This window comes from Ylistrum balloti, unplaced genomic scaffold (assembly GCF_031769215.1).
Source record: "Ylistrum balloti isolate Yb309-2 unplaced genomic scaffold, AGI_CSIRO_Ybal_v1 Utg370324, whole genome shotgun sequence".
NCBI classification, from domain to species: Eukaryota; Metazoa; Mollusca; class Bivalvia; order Pectinida; family Pectinidae; genus Ylistrum; species Ylistrum balloti.
In genome coordinates, this window is record NW_026782237.1 from 168788 (window position 1) to 188993 (window position 20206).

At 36.0% G+C, this 20206-nt stretch overlaps 1 protein-coding gene across 1 annotated transcript; it reads left to right on the top strand.

Annotated features, from left to right (window-relative positions):
* Nucleotides 1–1961: 1961 nt before the first annotated feature.
* LOC132553412 (uncharacterized) lies at nucleotides 1962–19433 on the top strand. The gene is made up of 8 exons (XM_060217658.1): nucleotides 1962–2040; nucleotides 12711–13982; nucleotides 14356–14580; nucleotides 14790–14888; nucleotides 15575–15702; nucleotides 16419–16555; nucleotides 17213–17508; nucleotides 18136–19433. Exons 1-8 carry the CDS (start codon nucleotides 1962–1964, stop codon nucleotides 19431–19433), a joined length of 3534 nt encoding a protein of 1177 aa, XP_060073641.1.
* Nucleotides 19434–20206: the final 773 nt, after the last annotated feature.

Sequence of the window (20206 nt, forward strand, 5' to 3'; positions counted from 1 at the left end):
TTCACATTTTGATATCTCCATGAGACTTTGCTAATACTGTGATCTGAACAATTCCGTTTTTAACCTTTCACTGCCTGTAAATGAAAACGTTGGAAAACAAGACCAAGAGCATCCACAAAGCGATTTTCATTTATAACTGCTTTACGACTAATTATTGATAAGTTCTGGATGCCATGGATACATTAGAAGGGTCTCAACACACTGTGTGACAATTTGGTAATGACTGCCATCCACTTTGAGGCGAAGCAGGAAACAGTGGTAGAATTCAATACAGATGTTATTCTTTCAGATAGCTGCAAGAGAATTTTCACTATTTCTAAAATGTATCAACAAAATCATTTACCATTTAACACTTTGTATGTGGTTTTACACTTTAATGTGTTGCATAATCATATTTCGCTTGAGTAATACTGTTTTAATCATCCTTTATTTTAACGATACTGTACTAAAATATATATATATTTACTCAATCCATTAGCCTTTGCAAAATATAGTAACAATAGACTTAGATTTAATCAAAATAATCTGAACTGGGATATAAGCATTGAATCTTGCTTCGGTCAATTTCATGGGATGATAAATGGAGTTGCTCTTGACACAAATTCATTATGAACTGCTTATGAGTTCATATTCATTAAATATGTCAGAAGAGCAATTCCATTCATCACCCCATGGAATAGACAAAGCAAGATTGAATGCTTAAATCTAGGTTGCTTATGAGGTCAACATGTATCTGCCACCAAAACACTAATTCACTAGAGTGCTTGGAACATTCACTCTGGTAGCCTCGTTCAAGCATTTGAGAGATACCGGAAAAATCATCCAGAATAGCTGATGTTCTATATTTCATATAAGAATAAGCTTCAGTTTCATTTTGCATAGTTTTTTAGTCTGCACAATTTTTTGGGGTCGATGGGTTAGGCTACACTGACTATAGTGTTATCATAGCCTTAAAGAAATATTTGTGTTACTACGCCTAATTGGAACCTTTGACCTCAACAAATGTTGGTCTAATTAAATAGTGTTGCAGGTTTTTGATAGGTGACTGAGTCATGCTGGAAAGCTTGAGATCGTGACTTAATGTATATACACATGATGAAGACAAACTTACATCAGAGAAATGTTTTTAAACAGAAGTCATGCAAAATATCTAGTTTAAATTGGTGAGTAGGAAGGATAGAGACAGTGATATTCTGTATGATTGGTGGGTATACTTAATTCTGTTGTTTAAGCACAAATCATGTGCATGTATATTGTTACATTGCTAAATATACTACTTTCAACTTGAAGTATTGCATTTTATTTTCTCAGTTTATCAACATATAGCCACCGAAAAGACAAAAGATTCTTAACATCAAATTTCATGTTGTACAATATGCCCTTTAAAATAGATTAAAAATTAGAAGTAATTGTTATATGGGGATACTTTGGGAAGGTAAGCTATATTTATCAGAACATCAATTTCTCCATTGAATTATATTTTAAATGTAATGATTTTATAATTTAAAAGGCCATTGAAAGTGTGATAATATGAACTTTTTATCACTAAACTAGACCTGCTATCTCAGGCTTAAGCTCTTATAGTTATTATGCTTCCTGTATACGGACATAAAAAGCAAGTTGATAGTACCATATTTACATACCTTGTAGCACAAATACAAGGTTCATATCTGAAACTGTTTTTATCATACTGTGTTACTTCACAAGATGTCCGTGTATAGTCCATTTGAAACTGTCCTGAAGTATTTCTTAACTGTACTGATAAGTTTGCTTTTTTGGGTATGTTTTCAGAACAGTGTTTGTGTCCTTGTGGTTTGCTGTGTGTAAAATGATCAGACCATCATATCAAAGGAGAGTGATTCAGATTCGTGTAGCAAAATCAGTACCACCAACATTACACCACCAGATCTCACACCAAATTACCTTGAAACCTTGGATCTCAAGTGAACTAACCCTGCATCATGGATCAGCAGCGTCTCCTTTATCAGTTCATACAGCGAACTGGATTAGAGTTAGAGGCTGCTGCAAGCATTCTTAAACGTAAGTATGTAATAAAAGTCAAAGTAGAAAATGTAACATGTCTAATCCATTTGTTGTCTGTCCATGGACCCTCTCCATCTTCTTACTGGTCACGTCTATTGAGATTTGCCCAAATTTGGCCTGAATCATCTATTGGTAAAGGGGATTCAATGTTGTAGAAATGGAGCTGATGACTCTCTGTATGGGACATAGGGAGCAAAAAGGAAAGTAGTGGTTATTCTTTAGTCTTCTTTCATACTGCTACTTGATGTATTAATTATTTGATTTCAACCAATCTTTGGTTGAAGTAGGTTTTCAAATAGAAATGCTTGGGTGTTTCGACCCCACTGGAATTAGAGAGGCTGGGTCCAATGTGGATGTGAAAAGAAATGGATACATGTAAGACATTAAAATCTTCTACTTTTCCTGTGAATAAAACGATTTTAACTAGAATTTAAAAGTTCAGTAATGTTTGTTTGTAACAATTAAATGTTGACTTAATATAATTACCTTATTTAGATGGTTACATACACAACTTCTACTTCCGTTTCATCCACATCCTACACTCATAAGATGTATGAGTACCACAACACTTGATACCTATACTGTGTATTGACAGTCCCTAAAAATGCCCAGTAACATTGTGTGTGCATGAACATAAATGTATAACCATATTTGGACAGCATGCTGTGCAATGTAGCAGATCCTTTAAGGTCTTGCTTCACACCAGATAAAATGCCTTAATATTTCATATTCATTCCATTATCTTACCTTACAACATTGACTAAATTTTCAGTAGTTTTCTTTACATGTTTGATTTTTCACATTAAACCCATGTTATTTGTCTTGTAAGTAGGACAAGACTCTCGGCAAGTGCCAAGTTGTGTATATGCTTTCACTGTGGCTTCATATTATGCTAATTGAATGCAAAGCAAAACTACAAATAACAAATAATATAAGTTTATGAAATTTCGGTTTACATACAAAAATGCTTGAAATGAAATTTATTGTGCAAAAATTGTATCGTTATGAAGTGGTTTACCTCAAATTATAGCTCTGCATGCAAAGCTTTATAAAAATGGATTGCCATTTCAAAAATTTTATGTCTATTATGTCAGTATAATCTACTGCCTACGAGAGAAAAGATTGAAAAATAATCCTATTTTATTTTTAATGGCCTTTGTAGGTTCCCCTTTATCCATAGTTGTGTCCATTTAATTTTGGGACAGATCAGAAAAACAAAATGGCTGACAGGTGACCATGTTCAATTTTGACTTTGCAAGTTTGTTATCACTCTTTCTTGAGAAGTACTGGATGTATCTTTTTTAAATTTCATATGTAGGTTTCCCTTGGTCCCTAGTTATGCCCATTTGATTTTGGGTCTGATAAAGAAATCAGAATGGCTGAAAGGGAACCATCTTGGATTTTGATTTGAAAGTTTGTTATAGGTATTTTTTGAGAAGTATAGGATGGATTTTTCTTAAATTTCATATTTGGGTTCCTTTTGGTTTCCATATGTCCTTTTGATTTTGGTTGTGATCAGTAAAACAGAATGGCCAACAGACTGCCATCTTGGATTTTGACTTTGAACATTTGTTATCACTATTTCTGGAGAAGTACTGGATGGATCTCTTTCAAATTTCCTATGTAGTATCCAATTGATCCTTAGTTGTGCCCATTTGATTTTGGAACTGATCATAGAAATAAAATGGCAGACAGATGGCCATCTCCAATTTAGACTTTGAAAGTTTGATATCGCTATTTCTTGAGAACTACACTAGATCTTTTTCATTTTTGTGTGTATGTTTCCCTTGATCCCTAGTTGAGCCTGTTTGATTTTGGCACTGATCAGAAAAAAGGCCTGCAAGCAGCCGTCTTTGATTTTTACATTGAAAATTGTTATCACTTTTTCTTGAGAACTACTCTCTAGATCTTTCACGAATTTCATGTATATGTTCCCTTTGGTCTCTCCTTGTGCCCATGTGATTTTGGGACTGATCAGAAGAAACAAAATGGCTTCCAGACAGTCATTTTGGATTTGGCAGGTTAAGATTATCATTGCTATTTCTGCAAGGGGATGTTCAAATGTCTTGCCATTAAGAGCAAATACAGAAAAGAAAAGAGAAAAGAAGGGAAAAGATCCAACTTTCAAAGAGCATATGAAGATCAAATAATGATGGGAACCAAGATCCCTCTGGGATCTCTTGTCATATACTTAAAGTTAAATAACACAATTTCTTAAGTAATTTACTTAGTTTTTTTGTGCCCACACTTCATTACAATTCCCTTTCTATCCTTTGTCCTGTTACATATAGACTGATCAGGTATCATGTGAAAACCTACCATATACCTGCCAAAACATAGTCCCATCATGCATCTTGTTCATTAAAAACAAAAATCTATCAGGCCTGTGCCCTTACATATGTTTTATTTTCATAACATTGCTTTTTTTATTTTCCTCCTTCTATGTGTTATTTTATTTGCTTAGTATAAGTACATTTGTTTACATACTTGTGCAAGAGGTCAGAGACCTGGTCGTTTGTATCTATGGGGTATCTATAAGTATAATGGTCCTGTATTTGAGTTACAGTTCCTGCTTTGAGTTATAAATTGAAATAAAAACACATTCAGTTTTTACACTTTTGGCATAGCCCAATAGCCAATGTGACACTGTTTATATTTGTATGAGAAATATCGATCATATGTTAAAGATTCTGGTCAATGGTTTTTACTCATTTTGTTTAAAATGTTTTATAAATATTTCATTTGGAAGTTATCAGCAGGCTTATTTTGTACATATATCATTTTTAATGATAGCAGAATCTTATGAGTAGTGTGTATAATGTTAATGCTGGTTTATAAAGTGTGGAAGTGTAAATAAAATGTTTTTTTACCACGAAAATAAACACACAGTCTAATAAAATCCAACTAAGGGCAAGAGGTTATGCTTTAGTGCAGCATCCATTCATCCATGGTGAACTTTTCCTTTAAACCACTTGTCCTCTATGACTAAGATGCCAACAGTCATCATATTGGGCAGATCATATACTTGGATGAAGCTTCACAAACTTGTCAAAAAAAATTACCTTAACCTAATTTCAAGGTCAATAATGTCAAATTTGATAAACTTTTCAAACAACTTCCTCTATTTAACCAATCCTCATTATGATATACGACTGATGGGTTCTGGAGATAGAGCCAAACAATGTTTTTGAAAAAATTGACCTTGACCCATATTTAATTGATTAAAACATTCAAATGTCTTCTGATGTAAAAGAAAAAAAAATGTCTCGGGTAAGCTGTCATAGTTAGCCAATCCATACCATGGATTGTTACTTGTAATTGTTGAGTTACGTGTAAGTTCATGTGCATTGTCCCAAAGTGGAGACAGCATTGCGTATGTAAAGTTTTATCAAACAACCTGTCAAGTTATCATAGCATTGTATACCATGATAAGATATGTATGTTGATATAATTTTCAATGGGTTTTACTTTGTGAGGCATCACATACTTCTTTCTATAAAGCCATGTTGTTTGTGCTTCAGGGCTCTAAGGCCAGGATTATAGAGATTTGTCAAGCAATGATAAAATTTGCATGAGAATGAGGACATCTACCTCTTATTGATATTTCCAGGTTGCAGACAATCATGATAAAAAATAATGAAAAACCTGTTTCCTATCATTGGTATTCACTCTTCCTAACAACACTTATCACTGTAAAAGATATACTGTATTTCCTGATTTAGCAATTTTTCATGATTTTATCCAGCTTTTAAGCCACATCCATTCTTATACGATGACCACTGTTGTTGACCTTTGATATACCAATCACTGATAACCGTAGATTATCAAGATCGTCAGTGTAACATTTAATAAATTCTACTGATGAATTTTGCACAACTAATCCTTTATTTCATGGATGTATTTTTAGATAATGCTTGTCATTTAAAATACATAAAATATCAAACTTGTTTGGAGCCTTCAATGATTGCCAACGCAGAGGTAGGGCCTGGCATTACATCAGTATTACAACCTGTCCACCAGTGTCTGTACTGTTAAATATTAATGAACGATATTGTTTGTACAGTATTACAACCTCCATCAGTGTCTGTACTGTTAAATATTAACAAAGGCTATTGCATGCTGATAAGGTTCCTATGATCATGTAATACATTTTTGTAAGCTGCATCAAAGTCGTGGACATTATAAACAAACATGATGGCTGTTCTAGAATTTGAGCTCTTGACCCTATGATGCAAACATTTCAGTGTTTCAGCGGTCATTATGGGGCCTGACTTATGTACAGTATAAATATGAATGGACTTGAGGTTAAAATGTCATTATGATAGACATAATTAGATATATGGGACTTACGATATGTGGGACTTATGTATCCACACCTGGTATAAGGGTGTATGACTTGAACCCCAGTCTTGCTATGATGATTGTTTCTAGAAAAATTCTCTTGGCTTGCTTTCAACATTATTGAGGTAACATATTTTAAAACGGCTCTTTTTTAATGAGTCGTGTATCATTTATGCTGTATTTTCAATTGGGTGATACTTAATGTATTCTGGCCGTGATAAGCTTGGGAGATCAACACATCAATTACAATTCACGGGGTGAACTTATCGTGGACAATGAAATGTAATTTCACTGAATAGCAATTATGTGTATGGTTTGACTTACTCCTGCTTGGCATGGGCTTATTGTCAGATGGTAGTTATTTTTTTAAACTTTTATTTGTTGGAGACTGGAACACTTCAAATCAAAACAGAAAGTTGTGTTTAATGTAACTTAAACCTTTTGAGATTGTGACTTTACTAAATGAAGTTTCGTCTTTTGCTAGGATTATGAAGAGTTTTGGAGAAGTTTGTCTAAAGTAGAAGTGTTGTTTCATTTTATCTGTTTGATCAAAGTTAAAGTATTTTGGTTTTATGTCAGATGGACATTTCCAAGAGTTATTTTTCCATTGTGACAATTGCTGGAGGGGATATGGGGTGGTTCGGCTTTTCACTTATGTAACACTTATACCTGGCTGCACTCAAGCAGCTTCATCCCTTGAGTGATTTTGGTCAAACATCATACAATCATGAAAGACCATTATATCTTGCATAATTGGACAGGTGTAAATTTCAGGGTTCTAGGGTCAAGGTCAAACTTCTTGAGGGATTTTGATTGAACTTCACACACAGGACCATTATATTTCAGATGAGTTTGAATTTCATGGTTTTAAGGTCAATGTCATAGTTACTATTTCTAGCTCTCAAGCAGCTTCACTCCTTTGCAGCCCTGGTAAATGGTAGCCACAATATTCTACCTGGCTAGAAAGAACCTCTCTTTAGCCTGATGGGTTGAGCGTCAGCCTTTATATAGCTGGTAAAGCAGAGGTCCCAGGTTGGGATCCTAGTATAGAGTCATTGAAATAAATAATGACCTTTGTTACACCTTGACAAATTGTGATTTAACTTCACCTTCCAATTAATTACCATGAAATGACTAACAAGGTTGAGTGTGAAGGTTTTAGGGTCAAAATTACAGCCACCTTTGGGAAATCATTTTAGGATGGATTTTTTATCAAACTTATAAATGACTATGATACCAGATCTAGATGAGTGCGAGTTAAGGGGTTGTAAGGTCTTAGACCATTGGCCATTTTCTTCGTTTGGTCAAGATGGAACCTTGAGGGACTTGTATGGTTTGCTATGCCTTGTTAAGAGGTGAAAGAGATCTTAAAGCTGACTTAATAGGTAACTTTATTGGTAACAAGAGGAAATGAAAGATGTTGATTAAAACTTCAATGCCTTAAAGACATGCAGGTATCTTGAGTAATGGAATACAGCTTCTATGTATAACATGAACTTGGGGATTCTACAGTGTAAATACTGATAATGTAAACACTACAAGCATGCATAAAGGACACAATCTGCCAGTTAAAGTTTATACCTCAGCTTTTTTATTAATTCTCCTTTACAGTTGGTCACAGCTGACGGATTCATATGATGAGGTATAGGTATTTTATAAGGTAGAACTGTTAATGTAGTGTGAGAAAGGAGATTGTACATCCCAGCTGTAAGTAGACCGTGTATTCTATTACAAATATCATTGCTTGGTTGGTTAAAAAGACGTTTTGACATGCCACTTAAGTAGAGTAATATTGGATATGAAAACAGCTACAATAGTATGTTTAGCAGTGGTGGAGGCCACAGTTTACCTTTCATTTAAAGTATTGCATTGATTTGTAAATGTGACTTATTCAGATGAAACAAGATCCATTGTTTCTATAATTGATCTGGTTCAGTCACTAGTATTCATACATGTTTATAAATATTGTACTGTGTAAGTGGGTATCATATTATAGAAAGGTTTATACAGAATAGAGATATTGGCTAAATGATTACTGCTGTAGTTCATTTAGTGTGTTATAGTTATTATTGTAAAAGTTAAGTGTACATAATACAGTATATACTAATGATGATAAATAGCTATTACTATGCTCATTAACCCTTCACATCTTTCGAAGTATCACTTTAAAATTTTGTTTCCATATCAGCAATACATACCAGGTAAATGTTACACAATGTTTTGGTCTTTATCATCAAACAAGTCGTTATATTATTCTTTATTACATATTTGCCTACTGAGGGATTACACTGGAATCAGGGAATCAGAAGTTGATCCTTCTCTCGGTCTGCAAGGAAAAAGTATTCATCATCCTTTCTCTATGTGGTGATTAGGGTACATGATCACTACCTACTGATAGTTTTACACATGTCATTACATTTTGCATTTTGCTGCTTTGCTAGGGAGTTATGCCCCTTTTATGACATCAATAAGGTCTGGACTATTCTTTAAGCTTTCAACCAATAAAGAAACCCTCAGTCACTATTTGGTAGTTGCATATACACAGCCAGTAATGAACAAAACATTTGATCATTCAAAATCAGGTCTTACAAACAATACAATAACCAACAAAATAATTTTATACATTTTGTTTAATACCAATCATTGAGATTTGAGTGACAGATTTGTGTTTGTACTGAAGCAGCAAGCATACACACATTTCAGGCATAATCTTAATCATACCCCTTATTAGTCTCTCTGTAGCCAGCACCATAATTATCACGGCTCCACCTGTATCAACACAAGTAAAATTGTGGCAAACATTGACCACTAGTTTGTGTCTAGTTGTGTAAGAAGCTCCCATGAGTACAATCAGAGACAGCAGGTGTGAATCCTTCTTAGATAATCACTTCACATTTGTATTTGGAGTTGAAGTCCATAGGTCATTGATGATTGGATGTTAAATGATCACATGACCAATCCCCATGGTCACCTTGGTCAAAGTTATATATCCTTTAACATGTTTGATGGCACCATAAGAGTGCTATTGATTTTGGTATTGTACTTTTTAATCATGTGGGAGTTAATGTTGTATGTTAGACAATGCATCATATAGTATCATATAGTAACACACTGTCTTTGTTGTTATACAATCCATTCATACAGAATATTTGATAACAAATTTTTAATCAGCCAAGTCTCGGGTATACTCATGCCATTGTAAAGCAGGTGAATTGAATTATACATCAGTTTATCAATATGATGATACAAGTATGAAATGTGAATCATGTAAGATTACATACAGTGCCCAGATGGATAATCTAAACCATCATTAAACCAGATGCCTGAGTAGGGATAAAGGAGACCAACCTGATTTAGTCTAGATATAATTTAATTGGTTCACAGAGCTGAAAATTTAGGTCAAGTTATCATTCCTTATATGGTCTGAAACTTACTTGATTCAGAGAGATGTGACATTTACTGATTGAAAGTGTATAGATGTCTCCTCATATACAATGTACTGGTTACAATACAGTTTTAATTATATATATTTGTTAGTGATGAAATTATCTTCAGAATCATCTAGTAAATGTTTTGGAAGTTCAACTTGATTTGGACTGAACACAATGGCTAAATATGTATGGGACAAGGAAGGATGGACTTTATGGTAAAATACCAAAGAGCTGTAAAGATGATCACAAACCCAATGGTACAATATATACAGGGGGACGAAATTAGGTGGAAGGGTAGACTGATCAGAGGACACAGAGGAATGAAACCAAGAAGGATGGACTTCATGGTACAATACAAATTGATGGGTCCAAGATGGATGCATTCAATGGGTACAGTGGAAAAACCCAGGAAAGATGGATTCAATAGTACAACACAGAGGGATGGGACAGGGAAGGTTGGACTCATTGTGTAGTACAGAGATATGAGACTAAGATGGGTGGATTCATTTTATACAGAGTAATGACTCCAGCGGTAAAGAAGGATTAGGCCAGGAAGGGTGGATTCAATTGTACCAAAGTGTGTGCTGGCTAAGCTTGTGTCTATTAGTTTGGTTAAGATGCTCTCTGGAATAAAGAAAATCTGTTACATGGACAAATGGAATAAACATAAACATGCAGTGATAAGCTTAAATTTGACCTACATATATTGATTTTAGAAAAAAACATGGATACTAGAGAAAAAGCAGATGAACTATTAAAGTGTTTGAATTGTCTCCGTATCAGTATTTCAATTTTAACCATGATAAGACCTCATTAAGTAAATTGATGTTCTGTGTATGATCACATTCAAATTGCTCAAAGCCTGATTTAATTGAGGACTAGAAAATATTTTGGCTTCTGTGATAATTAAGCACTGACCCAAATTCAAAACAGAAAATGCGTGTACCAGATTTGTGATGGAATCAAGTAATCAACTTCAAGCAAAGTGGAAATAATTCCTGTCTTTTTTTTTTCTTAACTTATCTTTTTTTTTCAATTTCCTCATGATAAGCTGAACTGACCTGGCCCACTCGTAAAGAACACACAGGTCATAGGTGAATATTGATTGGGAGGAGGGACTTGTGAAACAGTGATCACTTTGCCTTGTGCAGTAGTGCGGCTGTGATGTAGTGATACCCACCACACATAAAATCAATTCTATGGGCAGAGATGGTCATATGAAAAAGGTAATCAATACTTAAGTGGCTAAGCTGAAGATTTGAGCTGACTGAATGAAGTGAGTCTTTTTTTTTTTTTGACAGACAAGATTACTGGCTACTATGTGACAACTGCACATGTGGATTCATTTACTATATATGTAAATATTTTGTCATAAATCTTTGACAGTCATTGATGGATGTTTTTGTCAATGTCTGACTCTGGAGTTCTCACAACTGTTACTGTGTAAATTGTGTGATACAACATTTTGTGATTGTCAGTCACCTCTATGTCACGTAAGCTTCTTTGACACATTTTTGGTGGCAGGATCAATTACCATGGCTAGTGTTTGGTATTGGTCCACATACAACCTTGTATTAGGATTGGTTGGGAGACATTTCAGCACAGTGTTTGCTCCTTCAGTTTTTAGGTCATCTGAATGGAAGGGTCACATTGACCTACAGCCATCATGTTTCATCTGTTGCCATGTATAATTTTTTTTACATTTTCAACTTTTTACAAGCTGAGATTGAGCTGAAACTTACCTGAAATGATCTGTGAGATTGAGCTGAAACTTACCTGAAATGATCTGTGAGATTGAGCTGAAACTTACCTGAAATGATTCGCTAGATTGTCCTGACAAAGTGTTGTTACCTATTTTATACTTCAACTCAAGTTCCATTTGTGCAGTCGAGCTGAAATTTTGTCTTTATGTTAAGAAACTGAATTGAGTAGTGTTTTTGCCATCACTGCTAAAATATGATCATTTAAGAACTGTTCCTATAGCCATTACTGCTGTATACTAACATAGAAGAAACTTCAGATTAGCTTTACATTTCTGTGGCTACTTCTAAGTATGGGCTGTATAGTATTATAGAGTGATTATGATATATTCAAATCAGCTTTGCTTAACAGTGGCTACTACTATACTGTATTGTTTTATGGAGGGACTGAGTGGCAATTTATGTGAATTCAAATTATTACTACATTTGAGTGGCTGCAAGGCATTGACTGATTGCATTATGGAGGTCTATGGCTAAAAACAGCTTCAATTGCATTCATCGGATATTGTTTACTCCGCATTTCTACTCCATTTGCTGAAAGCCTTTCAGGATGAGGACTACTAAATACCATTAGGTATCCACCCAAGGATCCCTGTATTTACTATCTCTAACACTGAAGAGCTATCTCATTGTAGGGGAATTAGGTCTCCATTGTCCAATTGTTTCTTATAGCTTGGTGGAAATTGGTTACAAATTAAATGTGTATTAATCAATGTTATCAGCAGAGTACTTGAGCTTCTGTATATGGGAAAGTGCATGAACACTTCAAATTCTACACCAGAAAAGGACCCGAATATCCTGACTTCAATAGTACTTTCTTAGATCATACTGAAAATGTTTATGTATTAGCAATAGGAAATTGAGTTACTAACCTCTGTCTTAAATAATATAGAATTATCTCAATGAACTGACCTACTTATAGACCTCCTGTCACAGAGTCAGATGTCAAATATGTTAAAATCTAAATGATAATTTTCTGAAAAACTAGGCCAAGATCAAGGTCATGGCAAAAATGTGAACTTCTGACACATTAAATATCACCCCAGGCCTTCTTGGAACTAATGTTAATATGTTATTTTCTGATGGAAGATTCTGTTTAAATATCTAAGTTTGTTGACATATTGGCTTGTTGTAGGTACTGACTGGGACCTAGTGGAATCCTATCGCATGTTTGACAATTTGGTCAAAATTGGCAAGATCAAACCCGTCCAGCCACCGATGCACTCCCGCCTGTCCAGTGGTCTAGGGATTACGGGTGGTCAGCCGTCCCGCTCATCAGGTGGTCCAGGAATGACCATCAGTCAGCCGTCCCACATGTCCAGTAATCCAGGGATGCAAAGTGGTCACCCTTCCAACGTGTTCAATACTCAGCGGTACTCAAGTGGACAGCCCAGACAAGAGACGTACACCAGGAGTTCAGCTATGTACCATGGGCCACATTCACAACAAGAGAGGATAATTCCAATACAAGTGGAGAAATCACGTCCTCTGTCACAGGCAGCAGGTCGCACCTCCACCCCACCTCCTATAGTCAAGAGACCAGTCAGTCAACAAGTACAGTACAGGGATCATCCTGGGGAACAGAGTAGAATTTATGGAGACCCAAGTCGATTCCAAGGAAACCAAAGCAGGTTTCAGGGCAGCCATGAGAGATTTTCTGGAGATCCAGGGTTGCTGTCTGGAGAGCGCAACAGGATTCCAGGTGACCATGCTATGTTTCATGGGGATCAAAATAGGTTGCCCAGTGATCAAGGTCGGTTTCAACGAGAACATAATCAGTTGTATAATGATCAAGGGAGGCTAACAAGTGACCACGGCAAATTCCAAGTTCAAGTAGTCAAACCGCAAACTACCTCCTATCAGGGAACACCTAGTCAGCATATGTCTGGGCAAGGGAAGAACCCAGAGATCACCTCAAGATCAAATGTTCTGTCGAGTAGCCCTGAAAATGGTCAGATCAGATCTGGAATAGGGTCCATTCCTGGACAGAAAATATCAGTCATCAATGTCCATGGGCCTGGCCATCATGTAGCAATGGAGACTGAATGTCAGAAACGGTCCAATACTTCTATGCAGTCTGGAAATCAACATACATCAGGATTTGGATCTCAGGATAAACAACAAAGTCAAGTGCCAGGAGTAAAACTTCATGCACCTCGACCTCAGAGTGAGATCCTACAGAACAATAGGGGATCACCGTCTAAAATGGTAGGAGGCTCACTACCACCAAGCCAGACCACATCTATACAGAGGCCAGTCAGTGAGATAGTAACCACTGGTAAACACTCCTCATCTGCTAAATCTATCAACGAAACTCGGTCAGGTGATGCGACACCCACAGGGGACCAGGGAGAGTCAGGGGTTACAGGAGGTCTGGACACCAAGACAGCACATGTCACACCATCATGTGAGTGAAAGCTTATGTGGATCTTTGTCCTTTGATCAAAAAATGAAACAGAATTTAAAGTCATTTATTAACTTACTCAAGTCTCTTTTGTTAACAGTCTATTGCTTTTAGATTCTTAAGTTGTTGGATGTACAGTGGTGGTTGATCTTAACCTTATTCTTAACCACATATCTATTTTGGACCAAAACTTGGTACCATGCATCCAAGTAATGATTTTTTTTTTTTTTTTTTAGTATGTTATTTCCTGAAATAATCACCTTACCTTTCTCTAAATATCACGTTACCTTTCTCTTCATACTGTATTATACCTACAGTTATCAATGTTTATGAACTGTTTGATGATACATTTACTGAAGTTTTGACTATGTTATAGCCCCCCGACCTTTGAAGCGTGGTTTCTCTAAGATTGTTGAGAATGAATCCTTAGTGAGTGCAACCAGGAACAGCCTCCTGCATGACATAGAGGAGGACAGTCATGACCATATGTATGTACAAACCTTTGTCTTACCGGATCTGACTGTCTTTTCCTCCGACTATCGTGCTTTCCTGGAGAAAGACTTGATTGAAACCTCCACTCTAGTGTCCCTGGAACAAGCAGGTAAGTGAAGCTTCACCATCTCTTAAGGAATCATTGAAATGTGACACATCTGTCATGTCAAGTCTGTGGGTCTGTGGAATAGTGAAGTACCTCCCGAAAGAAAAGGATTGTTTATATTCATGATAATAACCTGTACAAAGAAGAGTTTGAAAACATGAAAATTTTGTCCAAACCCTGTTTTAATTCGAAATTTTTTATATAATTGCCAGGACGACTAAACTGGTGGGCAGAGATGGGGATCTGTCAACGACTCCTTCCTATGGCCACCTCGGGGGACGGCAACTGTCTACTACATGCAGCATCACTAGGTAGGAATTTTAGCAATAATATTTAATATTTACATATAATGTTTTCATCAGATTTTACCATTATCATCAGTAATCTGATAAGTGGTAATTTGGGGAAAATATTACTGTACTTGACATATTTTAGATCAGATATCCAACATTTACTTTTGAAAGATAAAATTGGTTATTATATGTATTAGAATAAAAATAAAAATTGATTGACATATAATTCCCTGTAAGACTTTGTATTGAAAACAGGATTTGGATGTATGGATCAGATATTGTGGTAAATACTAACAGAAGATATTTCAAACTTTGAGAACAGTTACAGTTTCCTTTGTGTAGAATAGGAGTTTTCTAAGAGTCTATGCAGAGAACATTTACAAGACTATTTTCCAATATTTATCCCTCTGTTACTTTTTTATGATGACCATCTTTTCAGTCAATAATCAATTTCTCTATTACAAAGAATATCTGCTTTGAAATAGATAATAGTTTTGCCTATGCTCACAGTGTGAATAATCATGTGATGGATAGCGTGTATGTGAATCTGATCTGCAGTAAATAAACCATCTATGTGAGAGGAAGTCAATAAAGAGCTTTTAATTAATATTAATGCCTGTGGGAAATCATTGAATTGAAAGTATGTTACTAGCAAAAAGTACAGAAGTTGTCTCCCTTTGACCTGATCTGATTTATCATAACAGCCATGTGGGGAATCCATGATCGTGAGTTGATGTTAAGGAAAGCCCTGTATGACACACTCACACAACAAACCTACAGCAAGACTCTCTACAGACGTTGGAGGTGGCAGCAGACACAGGTTAACAAAGAGGTAGGTTTATAAACATTGTTTGAACTATCATTGCTGTTGTGTTTGGAGTGTAATTAGATACACCAAAGCATTAATACGTCATGGTTGCTCCTTAATCACATTATGTGTTTTTAAAAATTCAAAATAGAAAAAGATGATAGAATTTATATTTGTGTTATTTCTAGATCTATTGACAGTACCTATAATAGTTTGCAGTTCTTATAATAGCCGCAAATAACAAAATCTTCATTTTCTTTGCTATATATCAGTGGTTTAATATTTTTACAAATGCGGTTTGTATGCTCATAAATGTCCTTGAATTACAGCCCTTTCCTGGAAAGTCTTGGAATTCAATGTCATGCTGTGAAAATTTGTTGCATTTATGTATAATTGTTGTTGAAATAAAATGCAAAACTTATCCTTAAATACATGATGTATTCATACAAACTAATCTCCATAGAAAGATCCAAAGTATATGGTTCTAGTTCATGGATTGTAAAGTGCTGCATCTTTGTGGCACAACATTTTCAAAAAATGTATTGGACAACTTACATTTGGCCTTCCTTATGATATTCAGTTAATTAGCCACTGATTACTACTAGGAGAAACTGCAGCTCCAAATGACTGTGGCTGTTTACAGAATGGTAAACCCAGCCCACAAGAACTTGCATATGACAAGCTTTACAAAAAGGTTGATATAGATATTTTATGATTTAATGGTGTTCAATATGTTACAGTCTGGTCTTATATTCTCTGAGGAAGAATGGCAGCAGGAATGGAAAGGCATCCTGAGGCTGGCATCGAGTCGTCCAAGGTCCCTCCCCGGCATGTCCCGTCGCAGCAGTAGTTGCTGCGATAGTGCCATTACTCAGGGGTAAGAAAGAATTAACTTTATATATAACTTAATGAATATGAAACATCTACTCTCACTATTAATCAGTTTCAGATGGACCATGGAGTGTTGTGATAGGTTTAAAACTGTCAATGTCTGAGAAATCATTATATTTAGCCCACCATGATAAGATGGCGTATTGTTCAAATTGCCTTTTGTCATGATCACAGATTGGCCTCTCGGATCTTTTGTTTGAAAATTTAAGATTGCCTGCAATGTGTAATAAGAAACCAGCTTAGTCTGATCTGTATGGTCAAGTTTGATATCAACACCTAGAAAGCTAGCACTAAACTATGGTTTATATGTTCTTGTGTGGTGGATGCATGTGGTATTCAGTCTAGATTTACAGAAGTCTTACCTGAAAATTCTATCTAATTTATATCTTGGTCAGTACTGGTCATGTCATCAGTACAAATTCACGTCCATAGCAATCATGAGTATGTTTGCAGTTGAAGTTACAGCTACTGAATACCACATGTGAGGCACCAACATATTATACTGTTCATATAAAAATTAATTATTTTTGGACCAGAAGAACTGAATATATTAAAATATTAATTTTTACTCCTTTGTGACAGCTGAGTAAGGTTTGTGTTAAAACTGAGATAAAAGAAAACTTTGTTACACTAACTGTTACAGAGGAGAAACATCCACCCCTGTTGTATATGAAAGTCTGGAGGAGTTCCATGTGTTTGTGTTGGCTCATGTCCTACAACGAGCCATCATAGTCGTGGCTGACACCATTCTCAAGGATTCCCATGGGGATGCTCTCGCTCCAATACCTTTTGGTGGCATTTACCTTCCCTTAGAAATTGAGGCAAAGTCATGCTACAGATCACCACTGTTGCTTACCTATGATGCTGCTCACTTCTCAGCTCTAGTGCCTATGGAGAAACAAAGCTCGCCACCAACTGATGATAAATCTGCTCTTCCAGGTGATTTTGCAGCTTGTGATTTATCCATCTCCATTTTATGGGTGGGGCTTGTGGTGTTAACCATGTCTGTCCATCCCATTCGATATTTAGACAACCTCTATACAGATCTCTTTCATATTTTTACCCCATTGTATTCTGGTTTGCATTGGATGTTGGAAGTGTTTAATGTCTTATAGACATTTTCCTGTCTGAAGTATGTAAAATTAAACAACCATCATTACAAGATCAGGCTTGTAAACCCAAATAAAAATATAAAATGTTAGCTCTCCTGTAGATTTTCTTTCCATGAGAATCAGCATTACTAAATCTTGACCTTATTGTTAATGATATTTCAATTTCGAAGACATCATAAAATCAGAGAAGTGAAAAGATGAATGTCAGAGGAAACAAAATTGGGTGGGGAAGGGGAGTTGGGGGGGGGGGGGGAGGTGTTCTGAGAAACTTTAGTTATTGTGGAAATCTAAATTTTACAAAAAGAGAAGAATTCAATTTCAGTTTTTAGAGGTGTGGAAGTAAAGTGTCTTTTGAGTCATCCAAAGTAGAAAGATGTAATGTCCAATTTATATATGTAATGTTGTGTACATAGTTATACTGTTACTGTATATTTATTTTTCTGTTGTCCTGTAGCTGCAGTTCCTTTGGTTGGACCAGACCTTGGCTTGTTACCTCTACATTTTGTGGTGGACCCAGGTGCAGCGTATGATTGGGGTCGCAGTAATTGTATTGGTGTAAGTGTTTGTAATAGTCTAGAGGATCGCATCAATCTGCTCCAGCAATTCTTGGATATGGATAAACTGCCAATTCTTTGTGAGAGTGATTATGATAGTGATGCTCGCTCGACAGGGTCATATGAGTCGGATGAAAATTTGGGTTGTATTGGTAAGGACAAGAAGCGTGACAGCAAGATGTCTCAGCAGATTCAGAACATGACAAAGCAGTTTGGAAGTTTAGGAAAAAGTGTTGGTAAAAAGTTGCGCAAGAACTTTGGAAGTGTGGGGAAGGCGCTCAAGTCAATGGGGCCAGATTCAGAGAAGGGAAAACGAGTAGGTGGTGTTACACAAAGTACAAAAGTGCCACTCACCATAGCAGCCATGTCAGAACAAGAGCAGACATTTGTGTGGTGTGCCAAACTTTCAGTATCTCAAAGCCAAACTCATAGACGCATGATCAACAACTATCTTCAAGACTCCGAGTTACGATTTAAGCAGGATCAAGAGCTGATGAGACCCAGCAGAGAGGAAATCCGGCGAAGATCTCTTGGTACTTATGCTGATGGCGATCATCTGACGAAGTGTGTTACCTCTGATTGCAACATGTATGGCAATCCAGAGACCTGCTACCTGTGTTCTAAGTGTTTCTCTGAGCAACGACTCGAGGCGTTACAAAAGGAGAAATCAAGCAATAAGTCTACCAACCCTCCAAATTTGTCAAAAAACTCTGAACAAGTTGTAAAGAAATGTGGACAGTCCATGTTTTATATATCACAAGATGAGGTTGCAGATGATGATGCATTTATCCCAGATCCAAAATTATTGGCATCAAAGTCTGGTCTACTTTCTTCACAGCTGAACAATAAACTTCATTCAAATGTAATGTTGGCCCGCGATAGAACTCCATCCCCAGATTATGATAATGTGGATTACAAGACTCATACCAAAGCAGCAACTAACCCTTCGGGCCAAAGCCGAATGGCTACCGCCAACTCTGGAATGACTGGACATATAACAGCTCCCAACCCACCAGGACCTGTCCATCCATCGGTCATTCAACCCAAAGTAGCCAACACAGCTAACAAAGGGGTAGGGGCTCCCTGTCGAACAGCAGGTTGTACTTTTTTTGGAACAGAAGCTACTCAATTTTATTGTTCTGCCTGCTTCAAAAACTCAACAGTTGCCCAGAAACCACAGGGTTACTTAGTGACATAGCAGTGTTTGTGTATTATATGTATATACGGGTAGAAACTGATTTGGGGTACAGACACAAGCTTCCTCACATGTATTTGACACATGATTTAGAAAGTAATTTGTTAAGTTAAAACCGTCTTGTATGCAATAATTTTATAAAGTGATAAACTATGAAGTTTTTTTTTTCTTGAAATAAGTTTGATTAAATTTCTGGTTTTTGGGATTGTTTTGAATTTATTTGTTTGAATTCATGTTGCTGTAGTCAAATTACAGAGGAGAGATAGACATTTATGACACTGTTTGGTCAGTCAGGAAGTCTAATGTTTACTTGGCATCCAGTATTCATGAAAAATCTGTTAGTCACTGATTAATAAATCTATGTAATAACGGGGTTTATTTTACTTAATGCTATTATTAATGAATAGTTCAGAAGTAACTTAACTCTTCATGCAAAGGTTTTTTGTTGTAATATGTCTTTTATAATGTTATATGAGATGTTTTATTTAATATCTATGCACGTGAAACCAGACTTTCTCATGTGATAGATAATTTTCACTGTGAAATGTTTGCCTGGTGCAGATAGTTTCATCGTTTTTGTGGAGACCTAAACAGCATGTGTGTTGGTGCCTACAGTATTTATGTCTAAATGGTTTCTCTTATGCAACAGCTGTCTTTTGTATATCAGAAAATTCACTAACACTGATTTATACCCCTTCTCCTGGAGTCCAAATGTGGATGTGTATATTGCTTTGTCAGTTCAACTGTGCTTCCATTCATAGTAAACAGAGATAGCA